Source organism: Salvelinus alpinus, chromosome 13, assembly GCF_045679555.1.
Source record: "Salvelinus alpinus chromosome 13, SLU_Salpinus.1, whole genome shotgun sequence".
Lineage (NCBI taxonomy): Eukaryota > Metazoa > Chordata > Actinopteri > Salmoniformes > Salmonidae > Salvelinus > Salvelinus alpinus.
In genome coordinates, this window is record NC_092098.1 from 37,748,845 (window position 1) to 37,768,829 (window position 19,985).

At 43.9% G+C, this 19,985-nt stretch overlaps 1 protein-coding gene across 4 annotated transcripts in view; it reads right to left on the reverse strand.

Moving 5' to 3' along the window:
- LOC139537624 (glutamate receptor 4-like) overlaps positions 1 to 13,179 on the reverse strand; it is a 202,682-nt gene extending 189,503 nt beyond the window's left edge. For all 4 annotated transcript variants that reach the window (XR_011667571.1, XM_071339160.1, XM_071339159.1 and 1 more), the window contains exons 1-2: positions 12,840 to 13,179; positions 11,303 to 11,461 (exon numbers count right to left, since the gene is read on the reverse strand). Coding sequence is in view for 3 of the 4 variants with exons in the window: in XM_071339160.1 (XP_071195261.1) it covers positions 11,303 to 11,461; positions 12,840 to 12,927 (247 nt within the window). In the remaining variant the exon portion in view is untranslated. The remainder of the gene's footprint in view (positions 1 to 11,302; positions 11,462 to 12,839) is intronic.
- Positions 13,180 to 19,985: the final 6,806 nt, after the last annotated feature.

Here is a 19,985-nt window from a genome sequence, read left to right on the forward strand (position 1 = left end):
TCCCTCCCTCCCTCCCTCCCTTCCTTCCTTCCTTCCTTCACGCACGCAAACACACAAACACACACACACACACACACACACACACACACACACACACACACACACACAGTGACAAAAGGGAAGCTGCTTTTTGGAGCAGGCCAAAATAATATGATAGTATATAACCTCCCCGTTTCAAAACATTTCAAAACGTTTTCCACCTACTGAACAGGACGCTGGTTCCTCAGTTACTATATATGAGAAGAGGAAGGAAGCTCTGAGTCTGACAAAAGATGGGCGCTCTGCTAGCTCTTCTGTCTCTTCTCTTCCTGACCGCTCGCTCCTCTCAGCTTTGAAAAATGCCAAGTCGATACTGGAGTTACAGCTGAGAAGTTCATACACAAACACAAGGGTGCATCTCACGCTAGAGGGAGAACGGTGCTATGACAGCTCGTGTACACACACACACACATGCATACACACACACACACACACACACACACACACACACACACACACACACACACACACACACACACACACACACACACACACACACACACACACACACACACACACACACACACACACACACACACACACACACACATCCTCACAGTGTATCTTTCTCTCTATGTAACTCTCTTTTACAAGCAGATATAGAGTGAGACAAACACTCTCTCTCTCTCGTCTCCATGGCTCTCCATTAAGGTGGTCTCTGTGTGGCTGCTCTCAGGTGATTTGTTTCTTAATTAAGGGAATTAGGGTTAGAATTTATGAGTCCCCTCCAGCTTCACCTCTCCCCCTTTTCCCTCTCCCTTTATCCCTCCATCCCTTCATCCGCCTGGCCACATTAATCCCTCATTAGAGGAGAAGCCCCCTCGTCTCTCCCCTTACCCCTCCCTACATCCCTCCATCCCTTCCTCTCTCCTAACAACACCTACTAACCTGTCTCCCAGAACTTCACACACACACACACACACACACACACACACACACACACACACACACACACACACACACACACACACACACACACACACACACACACACACACACACACACACACACACACACACACACACACACACACACAACCAATTACCTCCATTTAGGTACATCAGAAATCCTAGAAGACATCAGGCTTGATACCTGTCATTTAAAGGGTCACTCACAGCCCTCTCTCTTTCTATCTCATTCTCTCCATCTATCTATGAGTGGGTTGAGTCACTGACGTGATCTTCCTGTCTGGGTTGGCGTCCCCCCTTGGTTTGTGCCGTGGCAGAGATCTTTGTGGGCTATACTCGGCCTTGTTTCAGGATTGTAAGTTGGTGGTTGAAGATATCCCTCTAGTGGTGCGGGGGCTGTGCTTTGGCAAAGTGGGTGGGGTTATATCCTTCCTGTTTGGCCCTGTCCGGGGGTATCACAGTGTCTCCTGACCCCTCCTATCTCAGCCTCCAGTATTTATGCTGCAGTAGTTTATGTGTCGGGTGGCTAGGGTCAGTTTGTTATATCTGGAGTACTTCTCCTGTCTTATCCGGTGTCCTGTGTGAATTTAAGTATGCTCTCTCTAATTCTCTCCTTCTCTCTTTCTTTCTCTCTCTCGGAGGACCTGAGCCCTAGGACCATGCGTCAGGACTACCGGGCATGATGACTCCTTGCTGTTCCCAGTCCACCTGGCCGTGCTGCTGTTCCAGTTTCAACTGTTCTGCCTGCGGCTATGGAACCCTGACCTGTCCACCGGACGTGCTACCTGTCCCAGACCTGCTGTTTTCAACTCTCTAGAGACCGCAGGAGCGGTAGAGATACTCTTAATGATCGGCTATGAAAAGCCAACTGACATTTACTCCTGAGGTGCTGACTTGATACACCCTCGATAACTACTCTGATTATTATTATTTGACCATGCTGGTCATTTATGAACATTTAAACATCTTGGCCATGTTCTGTTATAATCTCCACCCGGCACAGCCAGAAGAGGACTGGCCACCCCTCATAGCCTGGTTCCTCTCTAGGTTTCTTCCTAGGTTTTGGCCTTTCTAGGGAGTTTTTCCTAGCCACCGTGCTTCTACACCTGCATTGCTTGCTTTTTGGGGTTTTAGGCTGGGTTTCTGTACAGCACTTCGAGATATTAGCTGATGTACGAAGGGCTATATAAATACATTTGATTTGATTTGATTTGATCTATCTCATTCTCTATCTCTCTCTTTCTGGAAAAGCCCTAGAAAGGGTTCCATTAAGTAGGCTAAGGGAGGAAAAGGGGGATAATAGTCAAAAACAACATACAAACATGTAGTGATACATTACCGTAATATGTATTACATGCACTCTGTACATATACTGTTCATACACACACATGAAAACAGAAAGACATCGAGAGATACATGGACATACATGTGCTCCTAGACACCTTTAGAAACCAGAGTAGACCCTTATAGAATATAGAAATGTAGATACCTGACTACCCACTATATAACACACATACACTTGGTGTGGAGGAGACTGAGTCAGAGTGCCATGCAGAATATTAATGAGTCATCAGAGATGAACGTGTCACTATGTCAATAAGGAGAGAGAAAGGGGGGCAGCAGCGCAGTTTGTGAGAGGTGGACTCAACCCCTTCAATCCCTAACCCTCTTCCTTCTTTTTCTTCCTCCCAAGATCCTCTACTCATTCAATAAGTCACAGTCAATGTTGGTATTTTGGAAATAAATCTCTGCCTGGAGAGAAAAATCCAAAATTGCCCATTTCACACTATCGGGCAGACTCCGTCGGTATTGTACTTTGTGGTACTGGTTTGGATATGTTCTGTTCCCATTTTCCTCCCATTTTCCTCTCGCGCATGGTTCCAGGAACTATGGTGGATGCCCAACCAAGCCAACGCAGTACGACTCAACTTGGCTCAGTAGTGTGAAAAGGGTGCACATACCAGCATCCATTCTCATCGTCATGGCAATTACCCTTGTCAGCTTTGTAGACTGTCACCGACGGGATTTGTTGGATGAAGTAAATCTTCCACACAATTACTGTAGGTCCCTCTCTCAGGCTCTCTTTATTTCTCTCTTTGGAAACATATGTCCTTGAACCAGCGTTAAGGTCATTCGGACCCTATTCAAACCCTTTATATCTAAGCAGAGACAGAGAGAGAGAGTGATGTAAACGATGGATTTTTTAAATATATTTTATCTAACCTTTATTTAACTAGGCAAGTCAGTTAAGAACAAATTCTTATTTACAATGACGGCCTACCCTGGCCAAACCCAGATGACGCTAAGAACAAATTCTTATTTACAATGACGGCCTACCCTGGCCAAACCCAGATGACGCTGGGCCAATTGTGCGCCGCCCTATGGGAATCCCAATCACAGCCGGATGTGATACAGCCTGGAAAGGGGGGATGAGAGGAAAGAGTGAGAGAAATGGGGAAGAGGGAGAGAGAGAGAGAGAGAGTGTGTGTGAGAGAGAGAGGGAGGGAGAGAGAAAGAGAGCTCAGCAGGTCAGTTCTTGTTCGATCTCAGAGTCTCTCCTGCCCCTCAGCTATTGGTGCCGCATTGATTGGCTGATGTAATTCCGTTCTGATTTGGCTCGACCAATCAATGGTTGCCTGTTGACTTCCATTAAGCTGAGAGGAAAGGGAGTCGGAATTCTCTGCTCTTCTTGATGGGAGCTTTTCACACTTAACTTCAGGAGGACAAATGGTTTGGCTCTACCTCAAGCTATATGTCAGTTCCTAGCGGGCAAAATTGGGCATGGGGTGTCATAATAATGTTATTTTCTGTTTATAAACTAGTTTTCTGGTTGTAGACACGTGATATTACAACCACAAAAAAATCATAATTCTATCAGTAGACAACCATGTCGTCACAAAATACCACTAGAATAACGTTGTTGCGACTAGTTTTGAAACCAGCTGACTGGTTACTTCTCTATCAGGTAACAATGGAAATTTAAGGTGACAATACCAATCCACTACAATGTCATATAAATGTCAAAGACACGGTCTGTTCAATCATTCTTACTGACGATGATTAAAAGGAAAAGCAGCACCTTCGTATAGGAGATTATATTACATATATCCAGTGGAGGCTCCTCGGAAAAGGAAGCGGAGGACCATCCTCCTCAGTGAACTTCATAAAAAAAGAAAAAGTGAAACTATAGATACAACTATACTTAATATACTCATGTCACCAAATAATTGATTTAAACTGTTTTGCAATGAAGGTATACAGTAGCCTCAACAGCACTCTGTTAGCACCATGGTGTAGCTGGAAGACAGCTAGTTTCCCTCCTCCTCTCGGTACATTGACTTCAATACAAAACCAAGGAGGCTCATGGTTCTCGTCTCCTTCCATAGACTTACACAGTAATTATGACAACTTCCGGAGGACGTCCTCCAACCTATCAGAGCTCTTGCAGAATGAAATGACTTTGTCTACACAACAAAGGATCAGAGAATGAATCTAGTACTGAAACCATAAGCTACAACTAGCTAACACTGCGGTGCATAAAATGTGGTGTGTAGTTGACTAAAATAGTTCATTTCTTAAAAAATGAAAGAGAAGCAAGAGAGGTAGAGCTAGCTATATTTCATTGTATTTTTTCCACTTTCACTTACTTAGCTAGCTAGCTAGTTTAGCCTACTCAAACACCCGGCTCAAACAGATAAGGATGCTATATTAGCTAGCTGGCTATGGCAATCCAACACTGGAACTCTTCCAAGTCAAGGCAAGCTTTTGGTTGTATTAATTAATTGCCACCAGGGCCAGCTGGTAACTGCTAAAGTGCTTGCTGACTATACACTGTACCGCATGATTTTAGCAGGTTTACTAATGCGTTTGTTCTATTAGCTATGTTGACTATGACGTTAGATGGTGACAATGATGTAGGCTGTCTATAGCGGTTATGATATGAGTGTTTGGCTTGGAAAGTTTTTTTTGCCTGGTCATAGACAGCTGACGTGTGGTGCAATGAAGTCCACAAGCGAAGGGAAAAGGTGAGAGGGGAGGAGCGCGGGTGACCAGGGGTGTATCCATTCCGACGATTCTGTTGAAAAACTTTCCTTTAACAGAAGCAAACGGAATGAAACGGGGATAAACATACTTGAATTTGTCCAATAAAAACTCTTGTTTGCAACTGTTGACTAATGATTACAACCTAGATCAGCTAGATGCAGGCAAGAGTGTGCAAGGCAGTATTAAATGTGTCACTGTCTGTCACCTTGATTACTAAATATTCTCTCGACCTGTGCACCTACATTGTAAATATTCATTCATTGGCTAGGTTGTAGCAACCACATGATGGGTATAGGGAGATTTGAGTATCGTGTAGTACCCCAAATCTATTGATGTTACATTGAGCTGGGTGAATGGAATATGAATGAGTCATTCAGTATGCTGTAACAGAAATAAGGCCATGCTCATAAAAAAAAATATACACTACCATTCAAAAGTTTGGGGTCACTTAGAAATATCCTTGTTTTTGAAAGAAAAGCACATTTTTGTCCATTAAAATAACATCAAATTGATCAGAAATACAGTGTAGACATTGTTAATGTTGTAAATGACTACTGTAACTGGAAACTGGAATATCTACATAGAAGTACAGGCCAATTATCAGCAACCATCACTCCTGTGTTCCAATGGCACGTTGTGTTAGCTAATCCAAGTTTATCATTTTAAAAGACTAATTGATCATTAGAAAACCCTTTTGCAATTATGTTAGCACAGCTGAAAACGGTTGTGCTGATTAAGAAGCAATAAAACTGACCTTCTTTAGACTAGTTGAGTATCTGGAGCATCAGCATTTGTGAGTTAGATTACAGGCTCAAAATGGCCAGAAACAAAGACTTTCTTCTGAAACTTGTCAGTCTATTCTTGTTCTGAGAAATGAAGGCTATTCCATGTGAGAAATTGCCAAGAAACTGAAGATCTCGTACAACGCTGTGTACTACTCCCTTCACAGAACAGCACAAACTGGCCCTAACCAGAATAGAAGGAGGAGTGGGAGGCCCCGGTGCACAACTGAGCAAGAGGACAAGTACATTAGAGTGTCACATGCACAAGCGCATACACACACTATAAGAACACACACAAACACACACACACCCCGTTCCTCAAACACATGTCTCAGACACAACTCTTCATCTTCTGCTTAATTTAGCCATCAGTTTTCTAATATCGCACCGTTGATAATAAAAGACAAGCGGTGGGGCGGGGGGCCTGGTGTATTTATAGACTCCTGGAGGGCGAGAGGGATCATCAGAAGCCAAATCATCTGTCCTGGGAACCCGCCTTGGGGCCAAACACAGATGAGAGAAACACTGCACCCCAGAGAACCAGAGAGCAACAAATCACTAACACACCAAATATGAGACATGGGGATTGGTGCAAAAGAGAGAGAAATTATGAGATAGTGCATGCTGCTGCACAGTAACAAAAGAGAACGGACCATATAGCTTATAGTAGATGAACACCAAATATGAGACATGGATTGGATGTTGCTGCTACGCACACAGCAATAGAGAATGGATGGAACATAGCCTTTAGTTAGTAGGTGAACATCAAATGCTGGTATGAGACATGGAGGATTGACAGAAGAGAGAAATAGACTCTGCAGTGACCAGCAATAGAGAATGGATGGAACCGAATAGACAAACGTCCAATATGAACCATGGGCATTGAGGATAGCATGGAACGTAGAAGTCGGTACACACACAGCCATAAAGAATGGGACATAGCCTAGCCGTAGATAGCAGTTATACAATGGTGAATGGGAGATGGGGGAATGAGCATATTGAATCGAAATGAAATACAAAGCCTGTGTCCTAAATAGCACCCTATTCCCTACATACTGTAGTGCACTATTTTTGACAAGTATGCAATACTGAGAATAGGGTGCCATTTGGGATGCAGCCAAAGACTAGAGCACATTATGTGAACCATGGGGGGCTGGTGAGAATGTAGTGAATTGAAACCCCACTCGACGTGACATGCCATACTACGCAATTCAATGTGACAACCTTCAACTTGACGCAAGTACAGTACGTGACGAGACTCGATGTGACACTAACACAGGCTGTGACGCATCTGTGTTCAACTAACACCGAATGGAATGGACTGTTTCTCAACCGTCAACCAATGCTCAATGTGACATCCCTCGACCTTCTGACCCTAACAATGTAGGCCCTAACCGGTGAGGCTGTACTATACGGCAGACTTAGTGATTTGGAGGCAGAGGCCAGTCTGAGGCACCCTCTGCCCCTCCAAATGCGTGGACAAAATGTTTTAATGGGCTATATATTAAAGACGTAATTTAACTGTAAAAATGTATTACCTTTTAAGGTGCCATAAACAAAACCAGTCGTGGTGTTTTTATCTGATTGTCAAAAAATAACTTCAGAAAGTAGATTATCTTCACACGTTCATCCCAAAATTATTCCAGCATCCGAACAGTGCACTGTGCACCAGCCAACCAACTTTCAATTTGCAAGTGGGAGAAACTATCTTACCAGAGAAAGCATCCGAGCGAGCGAAACAGCGCCCCTCTGTCTTACTATCTGTAGCCCATGTATCTGATGCTGACATGTCATCCTCTTTTTCCCCAGACAGCATCAGACACATGGGCTACAGATACATGTCCTCTGCCTCAACGACAATGGCAGTATTATCAGCAGCACCTGTCTTTTTCCAAAATAAATGCGTATTGAATCCCCCTAGAGTCTATGGGCCCTGGGCTGGGTTTCTACTAAGCTAGCCTCAATAAGAACCAGGTCTCCCTAATAAGGTAAGCCTGGGAAAGTTCATGGCAGAAAACTAGCTAAATAGGGGAGAAGACCCGGTGTAAATCAGTTTCGCCTCGCTAAACGTCAAACCAATCGAATGACTTGCTTGGGCGGAGGTCCAATAGCGCTCACCAGATTAGTGTCATCGTGCAACAGTGTGTGACAATTATTTTCACAGTCTATAGTGAGGATGGCAGGGAAATGGAAGGATTTATTTTATTTTATTGTATGTCAATTTTATGAATAGAGCACACTTCTGACAAAACAGAATTAAGATATTTTTTGTTGTTGTTGATGAAACATAATATGCTATTAACCCATAGAAACACATTGAATAACAGATTCATATATGAAATAACAGGAAGTCCAACATTTTATCAAAATAAAGTATGTTTTGAAGTGTCTGTCTTATATCTGAGATATATAGTGATTTTTTTTATTACCTTGGAATTACCTGTATACCTTTGACGTGGAAATGCCCTATTCACTTCCATTCATTTTTCGTCCCGGCACCGGGTTACCTTCATACGAGTCCCATAGAGCAGAACGGAGAACACTGTTGTGTTTGTGAGAGTCTCCTCTTTCCATATAGGGGTCATAATAACATATTCATTTGTAGGGCAAACCGAATCTACAGACGTTTTCGTGAGAAAACCGATTTTCAAGATATCTCCTGGTCTGACAAACACCAGCAGATGCGGTAAGCCGACATATTTATGTATTTTTTAGGCCCAGCTCATGAGGCCCCTTTATGATGTGAGGCCTGAGTCAATTGCTTCTTCTTCCTAATGGTAAGTCCGCCAGTGACTATACTATACAATTCTATACTATATACAAATCCCCAACAGGACATGAGCAGAGAGATAGACTGAGAACGGGCAGATGTTGACCTTAACTATGGAAGTCAACCCAGCTGAGGATGATGAGAAGAGATGACTGTGAGGGAGAAAAGCCTGACTGTGAGGGAGAAAGATGTGTGTGTATACTAAAGCAGAGTAGATGAAGTCACGTCCAGTACCAGACTGCAGCCGTACCCAGGGGCAAGAAAGGACAAGCCTCTCTCACACAGGGCTCCTCAGGTTAGCAGCAGGGTATTCACCACCACAACCAGCAGTCACTCCCCGCAAACAAACAATGACAGGCTTAGCCAACACTGCTCCTCGCTACCTGCTGCTGAGCCATAGCGATGAAGGGAAACATGCACAGCCTGCCACAACAACCGCACACACATACATTGCATAGACGTACATACATAAATGCATGTACAGTGAGGGAAAAAAGTATTTGATCCCCTGCTGATTTTGTACGTTTGCCCACTGACAAAGAAATTATCAGTCTATAATTTTAATGGTAGGTTTATTTGAACAGTGAGAGACAGAATAACAACAAAAATATCCAGAAAAATGCATGTCAAAAATGTTATAAATTGATTTGCATTTTAATGAGGGAAATAAGTATTTGACCCCTTCTCAATCAAAAAAGATTTCTGGCTCCCAGGTGTCTTTCATACAGGTAACGAGCTGAGATTAGGAGCACATTGTTAAAGGGAGTGCTCCTATTCTCAGTTTGTTACCTGTATAAAAGACACCTGTCCACAGAAGCAATCAATCAATCAGATTCTAAACTCTCCACCATGGCCAAGACCAAAGAGCTCTCCAAGGATGTCAGGGACAAGATTGTAGATCTACACAAGGCTGGAATGGGCTACAAGACCATTGCCAAGCAGCTTGGTGAGAAGGTGACAACAGTTGGTGCGATTATTCGCAAATGGAAGAAACACAAAATAACTGTCAAACTCCCTCGGCCTGGGACTCCATGCAAGATCTCACCTCGTGGAGTTGCAATGATCATGAGAACGGTGAGGAATCAGCCCAGAACTACACAGGAGGATCTTGTCAATGATCTCAAGGCAGCTGGGACCATAGTCACCAAGAAAACAATTGGTAACACACTACGCCGTGAAGGACTGAAATCCTGCAGCGTCCGCAAGGTCCCCCTGCTCAAGAAAGCACATATACATGCCCGTCTGAAGTTTGCCAATGAACATCTGAATGATTCAGAGGACAACTGGGTGAACGTGTTGTGGTCAGATGAGACCAAAATGGAGTTCTTTGGCATCAACTCAACTTGCCGTGTTTGGAGGAGGAGGAATGCTGCCTATGACCCCAAGAAACCATCCTCACCGTCAAACATGGAGGTGGAAACATTATGCTTTGGGGGTGTTTTTCTGCTAAGGGGACAGGACAACTTCACCGCATCAAAGGGACGATGGACAGGGCCATGTACCGTCAAATCTTGGGTGAAAACCTCCTTCCCTCAGCCAGGGTATTGAAAATGTGTCGTGGATGGGTATTCCAGCACGACAATGACCCAAAACACACGGCCAAGGCAACAAAGGAGTGGCTCAAGAAAAAGCACATTAAGGTCCTGGAGTGGCCTAGCCAGTCTCCAGACCTTAATCCCATAGAAAATCTGTGGAGGGAGCTGAAGGTTCGAGTTGCCAAATGTCAGCCTCGAAACCTTAATGACTTGAAGAAGATCTGCAAAGAGGAGTGGGACAAAATCCCTCCTGAGATGTGTGCAAACCTGGTGGCCAACTACAAGAAACATCTGACCTCTGTGATTGCCAACAAGGGTTTTGCCACCACGTACTAAGTCATGTTTTGCAGAGGGGGTCAAATACTTATTTCCCTCATTAAAATGCAAATCAATTTATAACATTTTTGACATGCGTTTTTCTGGATATTTTTGTTGATATTCTGTCTCTCACTGTTCAAATAAACCTACCATTAAAATTACAGACTGATCATTTCTTTGTCAGTGGGCAAACGTACAAAATCAGCAGGGGATCAAATACTTTTTTCCCTCACTGTACATGCTCTAATGTATGCAAGGGGGAGAGAGTGCCTTGCTAGATAAGAATCACAGTTTGTTTCATACACACACACACACGCACGCACGCACACGCACACGCACACGCACGCACGCACACACACACACACACACACACACACACACACACACACACACACACACACACACACACACACACACACACACACACACACACACACACACACACACACACACACACACACACACCTACATACACATACACTAAGTTGAAGCTGGGAGGGAGCCAGAGAGTATCCTGTCATGTTGCAGTGTTCATGGGGGACATACTGTATACTGTGTCCGTGTGTATGTATCATGGATGTGCACATGTGTGTGACAGAGACAGAAATAAGACACACAGACACACTATCTTCTCACACTCTCACCATAGCATACAGTAACATACCACTATAGTCTCACAACGGTAAAGGGCAACCTTTCTCATGCCATTAGACAATCTGAATCCCAACCACCCTTCCATCCACCCCAACCTGGACTTTTACCCTCTGCAATCACAGTCTAACAATGGACACAATTGTGTTATGCCAACACCCTGGCATCCAAACCAGAGTTTGACTTGACTGGTCAGATGAGAAAGATAGCCATTAAAACATGAAATTGGGATGCATCTGGCCAGTCTGTACTCACAGGCATTGGTGACAGCAAAGCTGTTGGCCGTCTCGATGTTGTCCACATGAGGCACCAGGTTGAAGGGGGCCTCGGACGCGTTGGGACTGGTATTGTGCAGAAAGATGGCCAGGCGAAATGCTGTGTATTCCTGATCCGTGTTTCTGATGAACAGGCCGCCTGCAGAGAGAGGGAGAAAGGGAGAGAGGGATGAGAGAGAGGTATTTATTATTATATGTATTATATATACAGTATATGTTTTTAAAATCCTTTATTGTCACCATTTAGCTATAAATACATAGCGAAATGAAATGCAGGGAGAGAGAGACAGCAAGAGAGTAAGAGAGTGAGAGAGAGAGAGAGAGAGAGAGAGAGAGAGAGAGAGAGAGAGAGAGAGAGAGAGAGAGAGAGAGAGAGAGAGAGAGAGAGAGAGAGAGAGAGAGAGCAATGGTTGGATGGATGGATGGAGAGAGAGAGAGTGAGTGAGCAATGGGATGTCTGACACTGCGCATACAGTAAATGCTTTTGATGAAAAACAAGAGCCACAGCCAATAACCTTAACACAGCCAATAACCTTAACACATTGTCCCTCCCAAAGGACCATGCCTGGAAATCGTAAAAGGTCAACCAAGCTTGAATAGAAATGTGGCCCATTGGAAACACACCACACATCTATTAAGTTCAAAATGACTATTCGACAGAGAGATATCATTCGACTCCAAATTATTTGCGTTCAGCATGATTTGTTCGGATGTGCTTGAGCTATAAATAAGCCAATTAGATCGACTCAGCAGTAATATTAACGCACTGGATTTACGGTTCCTTTTTGGGCCAGGGCCAACACCGTAAGTTAAAGGCTAAAAGACCGAGGACACTTGACACTAGCAGAGATCCCACCACGGCCCGGCTTTTAGGCTACATATAGTCAGTGCTTTAGCTGGGTTCGGATAGAGGCTCTAGATTGAATAAACGCGCTCCTCGTGTTTTCTCAGTGGCAAAGAACCCAGCCAGCAACATATGAAACAGTATGACTATGACAAACGGGTTTATGCAAAAGCAGAACGGAGTCTTCTGAATCTAACAGGGGCGAGTGTGCACTCTGCAGCAGGGCTACACACACTTTGAGAGAATCCCCGCTGCTGATCCATTCGCTCCGACCAAGCGAAGCATCCAGTCATTGCTCGGAGCACTAGGCTACTGCTGCAGTGGGGCTTTGAAAGGACACCGACTGCTGAGGACCGCACTGGAACAGTTATGTATGACCATAAATACATGTTTCCCTTGTGCACATACGAGCCAAAACATTGAATCAACTAGGAACAAATTAAAATTTTAATTTTAATACAGTAATAGGTTTGTGTCGGCGATTTTAAATTCTCAGTCAATTCTACTTTGCAATGTCAATGTTATGTGATCATGAATGATGAACAAGTAGCCTATTTCCTAACACAGTCACATAAACTATAATGAAAACAAGACCTTATTCACCGCTTCATAACCCGATTGGCAAATGTCCATGCCCTTTTGATTGTCAAGCACTGCTGTAGGCTACACTTACCGATCTGTACACTGCTTGGGAAAGCCCCCATTGTGAGTCCCCGAAAGACAGACAATATCAATAGAAACTGGTCACAAGAAATCCTCATTTTGTTTTGGTTAAAAACTGATAAGAGACATTGAAGAGGATGACAGTCGGGGAAAAAACAAGACGAAAAGAAAAAGAGAGGCTCCGTTCATTAGCAATCCATTATGGGTTGAATCTTCCCCCGCAGTGCCGGCGGACGCTGGTACGTACGGCTGTCGGGCAGCAGAGACGTTACACATAAGATGAGGGGAGCTTGCCAGTGGTGGGCTGCCTGCATGGAGAGCGGAATCACACATGCGCTTTCTCTGGAGCCTGTCTCCCTCTCTGCTGTTGAGAAGAAGTGTACTATTCTATAAGCAGGTTAGCGTTTTTAGTGATTAATATTGTTCTGGAGGCAGCTTTGCAGAGTGGTCACTAGCGGGCACAGCCATAAGTCATACAATCTTATTTAAAATCTAACCCTAACCTTAATTACACAGTTAAAATCTAACCCTAACCTTAACTACACAGTTAACCCTAATGCCTAACCCTAAACTTAAATTAATACCAAAAGCTCATTTTAGTTTTCATGAATTTTTACAATATATCAAATTTTGACTTTGCAGATGGCCTAAGTGAAAATCGCTCTGTTCATTGTCCAGGACAAAACTCATGACAATAAACGTCAATCTACATTATATTATACCAGTTATGGTATACCAGTTGATGACACAGCAGAATGTTTGAGACTCTGATATTGTGGTATAATACAAATGTCATCGATTCATTACCAGATATATATTTTATTTAACCTTTATTTAACTAGGCAAGTCAGTTAAGAACAAATTGTTATTTACAATGACGGCCTAGGAACAGTGGGTTAACTGCCTTGTTCAGGGGCAGAATGACAGATTTTTCTTCCTTGTCAGCTCAGGGATACAATCTAGCAACCTTTCAGTTACTGGCCCAACGCTCTAACCACTAGGCTACTTGCCACCCCAAACATGTTAATGCATTGGCCGGGAATGTTGGGGTGCCATGACTTGCTGTCAGTTAAAACGGAGCTCTTTTAGCGCAAAGGAGAGAAGCACCGGTGCAATGCACTGCAAGCTAGGGGCCCATGTGGATTTGCAACGATATACAGTAGCTACAGTTGAAGTTGGAAGTTTACATACACCTTAGCCAAATACATTTAAACTCAGTTTTTCACAATTCCTGACATTTAATCCTAGTAAAAATTCCCTGTCTTAGGTCAGTTAGGATCACCACTTTATTTTAAGAATGTGAAATGTCAGAATAATTGTAGCTTTTATTTCTTTCATCACTTTCCCAGTGGGTCAGAAGTTTACATGCACTCAATTAGTATTGGTAGCATAGCCTTTAAATTGTTTAAATTGGGTCAAACATTTGGGGAGCCTTCCACAAGCTTCCCACAATAAGTTGGGTGAATTTTGGCCCATTCCTCCTGACAAAGCTGGTGTAACTGAGTCAGGTTTGTAGGCCTCCTTACTTGCACACGCTTTTTCAGTTCTGCCCACAAATCTTCTATAGGATTGAGGTCAGGGCTTTGTGATTGCCACTCCAATACACTGACTTTGTTGTCCTTAAGCCATTTTGCCACAACTTTGGAAGTACGCTTGGGATCATTGTCCATTTGGAAGACCCATTTGCGACCAAGATTTAACTGTCACGACTTCCGTCAAAGTCGGCCCCTCTCCTTGTTCGGGCGGCGTTCGGCGATCGACGTCACCGGCTTTCTAGCCATCTCCGCCCCATTTTTCCATTGTTCCATTTATTTTGTTTTGTTCCCTGCACACCTGGTTTACATTCCCTAATCACACTGCATGTATTTATTCCTCTGCCCCCCCCCCCCCCCCCCCATGTCTTTGTGTGGAATTGTTTTTGTTACGTGTTTCATGTTACGCGCCAGGCTGGTTTCCCCCTGTATTCTGTGGTATTTCACGAAGGATATTAAATTGTTAAACATTTGCTTATTTCTGTGACTGTTTCGCGCCTTGCACTTTTACCTTTGGCTGGAGGTTTTGACGCAGTGGCGTCTGTCTGTTTTATTGCCTCTGGGAGTAGAAAGGCAGGAACCGAGGAAGAAACCTAGAGAGGAAACAGGCTCTGAGGGGTAGCCAGTCCTCTTCTGGCTGTGCCGGGTTGAGATTATTTTGCCGCTATAACAGCCTCCACTTACTCTTTTGGGAAGGCTTTCTACAAGATGCTGGAACATTGCTGCGAGAACTTGTTTCCATTCAGTCAAAAGAGCATTAGTGAGGTTGAGCACTGATATTGGGCAATTAGGCCTGGCTTGCAGTCAGCGTTCCAATTCATCCCAAAGATGTTCGATAGGGTTGAGGTCAGGGCTCTGTGCAGGCTGTTCAAGTTCATCCACAACGATCTTGCAAAAACATTTCTGTAAGGACCTCGCTTTGTGCACAGGGGCATTGTCATGCTTAAACAGGAAAAGGCATTCCCCAAACTGTTGCCACAAAGTTGGAAGTGTAGAATCGTCTAGACTGTCATTGTATGCTGTAGAGTTAAAATGTCCCTTCAATGGAACAAAGGGGCCTAGCCCAAACCATGAAAAACAGCTCCAGACCATTATTCCTCCTCCACCAAATGTTACAGTTGGCACTATGCATTGGGGCAGGTAGCGTTCTCCTGGCATCCACCAAACCTAGATTCGTCCGTTGGATTGCCATATGGTGAAGCATGATTCAGCACTCCAGAGTACGCGTTTCCACTGCTCGAGTCCAATTATGGCAAGCTTTACACCGCTCCAGCCGATGCTTGGCTTTGCACATGGTGATCTTAGGCTTGCGTGTGGCTGCTCGGCCATGGAAACCCATTACATGAAGCTCCCGACTAACAGTTATTGTGCTGACATTTCTTCCAAAAGAAGTTTGGAACTTCGTAGTGAGTGATGCAACCGAGGACAGACAATTTTTATGCGCTACACACTTCAGCACTAGGGGGTCCTGTTCTATGAGCTTGTGTGGCCTACCAGTTTGCAGATGAGCCGTTGTTGCTCCTAGACGTTTCCACTTCACAATAACAGCACTTACAGTTGACCGGGGCAGCTCTAGCAGGGCAGAAATTTGACAAACTAACTTGTTGGAAAGGTGGCATCCTATGACGGTGCCACGTTGAATGTCACTGAGCTCTTCAGTAAGGCCATTCTACTGCCAATGTTTGTCTATGGCGTTTGCATGGCTGTGTTCTCGATTTTATATACCTATCAGCAACGGGTGTGGCTGAAATAGCTGAATGCACTAACTTGAAGGGGTGTCCACATACTTTTGGATAAATCGTGTATATGCCAGCGTTGTTGTTGTCATTCACCTCACGTTTTGCTGATTTGAGATTTGTATTCGCATCGCAATACAAAGGACTAGGTCATCTCACATTCAATACAAACCTTGCTTCGGTAGGCCTATTCACTATTCATGTATTTTCTTTAGCTTTCTTCATTGCAAGGTGAATAGTAGGTTTTAGGCCTACCCACAGGACTATTAAGGACCTGCACGCAGAAGACAAACACGCACAGACGCAGGCAGGCAATCTTAACAGTATAAAAGGCAAACTGTAAATTGATTTTGCTTTTGTCAATATGCTAATGAGAAACAACTTTGATCACCCTCACTTTCGCTCGCGCTCCAATGGATTTAATTAAGACGTTTATGTAGCCTATGCAGATTGCACACTCCTAATTGCCATGCTCAAGCTGCCCTTGCTACAAGGAATGATAGCAATATTAGATCGGAAAGACAGATCAGAATGTGATATTGCAACAACTTGTACAGTATGTCAGCAGCACTATCTGCTCTTTCAACGTTTTCGACCAGACAGAGATGACGTAGGGCGGGGGCGCTGTGCTGTAGGTTAGGCCACTGTCCAGGGTGCTGAAACTAAACTGTCAGTCCGTGGGTCCTGAAACTAGTAGACAGATAAAGTAAACTTACTGTGTTTGGGCTGCTGTCCATGGTGCTGAAAGAAACTTCTGTCTGCTGTACTGAAAGTATATAGCCCTCAAATATAACAAACCTTTATACTACTGTTAAATAAAGGTAAAATATATTTTTTAAATACTGTACATATAGGAAGTGCAAAACCAGGGCTCTGTGGGTTAGGTCGCTGTCCATGGTGCTGAAATTAAACTAAACTGTCAGTCTGCATTACTGAAACTAGCGTGCTGATAAACTGAACTTTACTAACTACTACGGTACTAGGAGGGGTGAAACAGTATGAACACATACTGTGGTGGTCTTGGAATGTTCGTCAATCAATAAATAACTTGAGGATTGCAACATGTTCAATTGATCAAGCCTTCTGTTATGGAACTAGGGAGCTCCTGTCGGTAAATAGCATCAGCGATTAACAAATGTACAAGAAAGAGAACGTCTCCTGTCTGAGCTTGTTGGAGTAGGGTGAAGTTGCCTCTTGGGTCAGTTTGGAATTTTCCCACTAATGGTTAATGTTAGGCTTGGGGGAGGGGAAGCTGATCCTAGTGCCATTGCTGTTCTACACAGCTTTACATTGTACCACTGGTTACATATGTTACAGTATATAGGCCTGTGTTCAACATAATGTATCAAGTGAATAATACTTTCTCGTACTGGTCCCTTGTGGGAATCAAACACACGGGGCACATCATGTAATATATTGTATATGTGGTATATACGGCCCTAGAAGTTGCTGAAAGTCCAAAAAGACAAAACAATTATGTAGATTAGACCTCGTGATGATGTATGTCAGACTCCAGATGGGTTAAGTGTTAGGATCAGTCTTCTAGGCTGTCTCCTCTTTAAATTAAAATGTCTTTTTTTCCTCTGGAATTATTTTGAAAGGCCTTGTGTCTGTCTCTTTGGCAGCGAAACATCTCTCATGGCTGACATTATGTGACGTGTCATTATAGTCGAGTGGTTAGGCACCCTATCCTCTAGACCTATGTAGTGCACTATTTTTGACCAGATCCTATAGAAGCAGTCCACTATATAGGGAATAGAGTGCCATTTGGGACACAAACTTAGAGAGAGAAAGGCTTGTCTGTCATAACCCCAAGTCATCGATTCAGACAAAGGCTGCGTCCAAAATGCCACCCTGCTCCCTATAAAGTGACTACTTTTGACCAGGATCCCCATAGGTTCTGGTCAAAAGTAATGCACTATATAGGAAATAAGTCAGGGTGCCATTTGGAATGTAGACAAAATACCATTAGGGTGAAAGCTAGCCACGCTGTTTGTGTCATTCAGCACACACAGTCTTTTCCTCTTTACTGGCAGTCAGTGTGTGAGGGATTGAATGTGCCAAGATTTTGTGAATGAAAGTGTAGTTTGTGTAGCTGCGGGCGGCATAGATTGGGGGGGTGTCTGTATGTGTGTGTGTGTGTGTGTGTGTGTGTGTGTGTGTGTGTGTGTGTGTGTGTGTGTGTGTGTGTGTGTGTGTGTGTGTGTGTGTGTGTGTGTGTGTGTGTGTGTGTGTGTGTGTGTGTGTGTGTGTGTCAGTCTGCCATCATTACAGACAGATGGGTAGCCAGCGGTAGGTTTTAATTAATTAATGACATACAGTATTTTTTTATTTAAATAGGCAAGTCAGCTAAGAACAAATTTTTATTTACAATGCCGGCCTACCCCGGCCAAACCCGGAAGACGCTGTGCCAATTGTGCACCTGCCTATGGAACTCCCAATCAATTAAGCCTGGAATCGAACCAGGGTCTGTAGTGCCTCTAGCACTGAGATGCTGTGCCTTAGACCGGAGCCCCACAGTATAGCCATTTATACTTTAAAAAATATTACTTTTAAATGCCTTATGAGCTTAGTTCAACTGTCTTACTCCATCACAACCCACTGTTTACCAAAAAGTGGCAAGGTCAGTTGTTGTTTGAATCCCAGATTGCCCCTTTAAATAATTAGATTATTGGTGAGGCTGACATGATATAAGTGAAGGTTGTTATTAAGGTGACCTTGAATTAGTGTGACTTGAAAAACAGATGGCATGGATTTATATTAGCATTAAGTTTTATGCATAATAACCCCCTGTCATACACATAATCTGTTTCTCACACGTTCACTCTCTCTTTCTCACAGACATGACACACACACAGACAGACAGGCAGGCAGACAAACACACACAGGGTCTCACAGCATTGGGTCTCGCTCTCTCTCACCCCACCGTAACCTCTCTGTAGTGCACTACCTTTGACTAGGGCCCATAGGGTTAGTAGTGCACTACTTTTGACTAGGGCCCATAGGGTTAGTAGTGCACTACTTTGGACTAGGGCCCATAGGGCTAGTAGTGCACTACTTTTGACTAGGACCCAAAGGGTTCTGGTCAAAAGTAGTGCATTTTATAGGGAATAGGGTGCCATTTGGGATGCACACATGATAACACCGCCTGACTCACTGCTATGCTACTCCTAACGATGGTGTAACGCTATCTATGTAACGCTATCTGCATGAGCCCCTTTGATATAAACGGCTAAATGACAAGACAAGGAAGTTCTCAGCTGACAACGATTAGGTGGCGTTTCCAATAGCTGCAAATCGGCTCCTGTGGGCATTTCTACCATGGTGTATCAAGGACGCTGCCTTACACATCACTTTACTGCGTCCCAAATGGCACCCTATTTTCTATATAGTCTACTACTTTTGGTGAAAGAAAGAAAGGGAGAGAGAGAGAGAGAGAGAGAGAGAGAGGAAGAGGTGAGTATTTGTTTCACTCTCCCTCAACATAAGCCACTCTTTAGTGTCAAGGCTCAGGAGAAGACCCAGATGCAGACAGTTTTGAAGTAACAAAAGTTTATTACAAAAACAGGGGGCAGGCAAACGGCAGGTCAAGGGCAGGCAAAGGTCAGTAATCCAGAGCAGAGTCCGAAAGGTACAGAACGGCAGGCAGGCTCAGAGTCAGGGCAGGCAGAGATCAATAATCCAGGGTGGTGTGACAAAGTACAGAATGGCAGGCAGGCTCAGGGTCAGGGCAGGCAGCATGGTCAACACCGGGAAAACTAGAAAACAGGAACTAGAGAAAGACAGGAGCACGGGAAGACATAGGTTTAATTCTGGACACATGAAAAGTGGGATGTATACGGAGAGTATTGAGTTGCTGGCTCCAGGTGGTGGGGTTGGCAGAAGGCA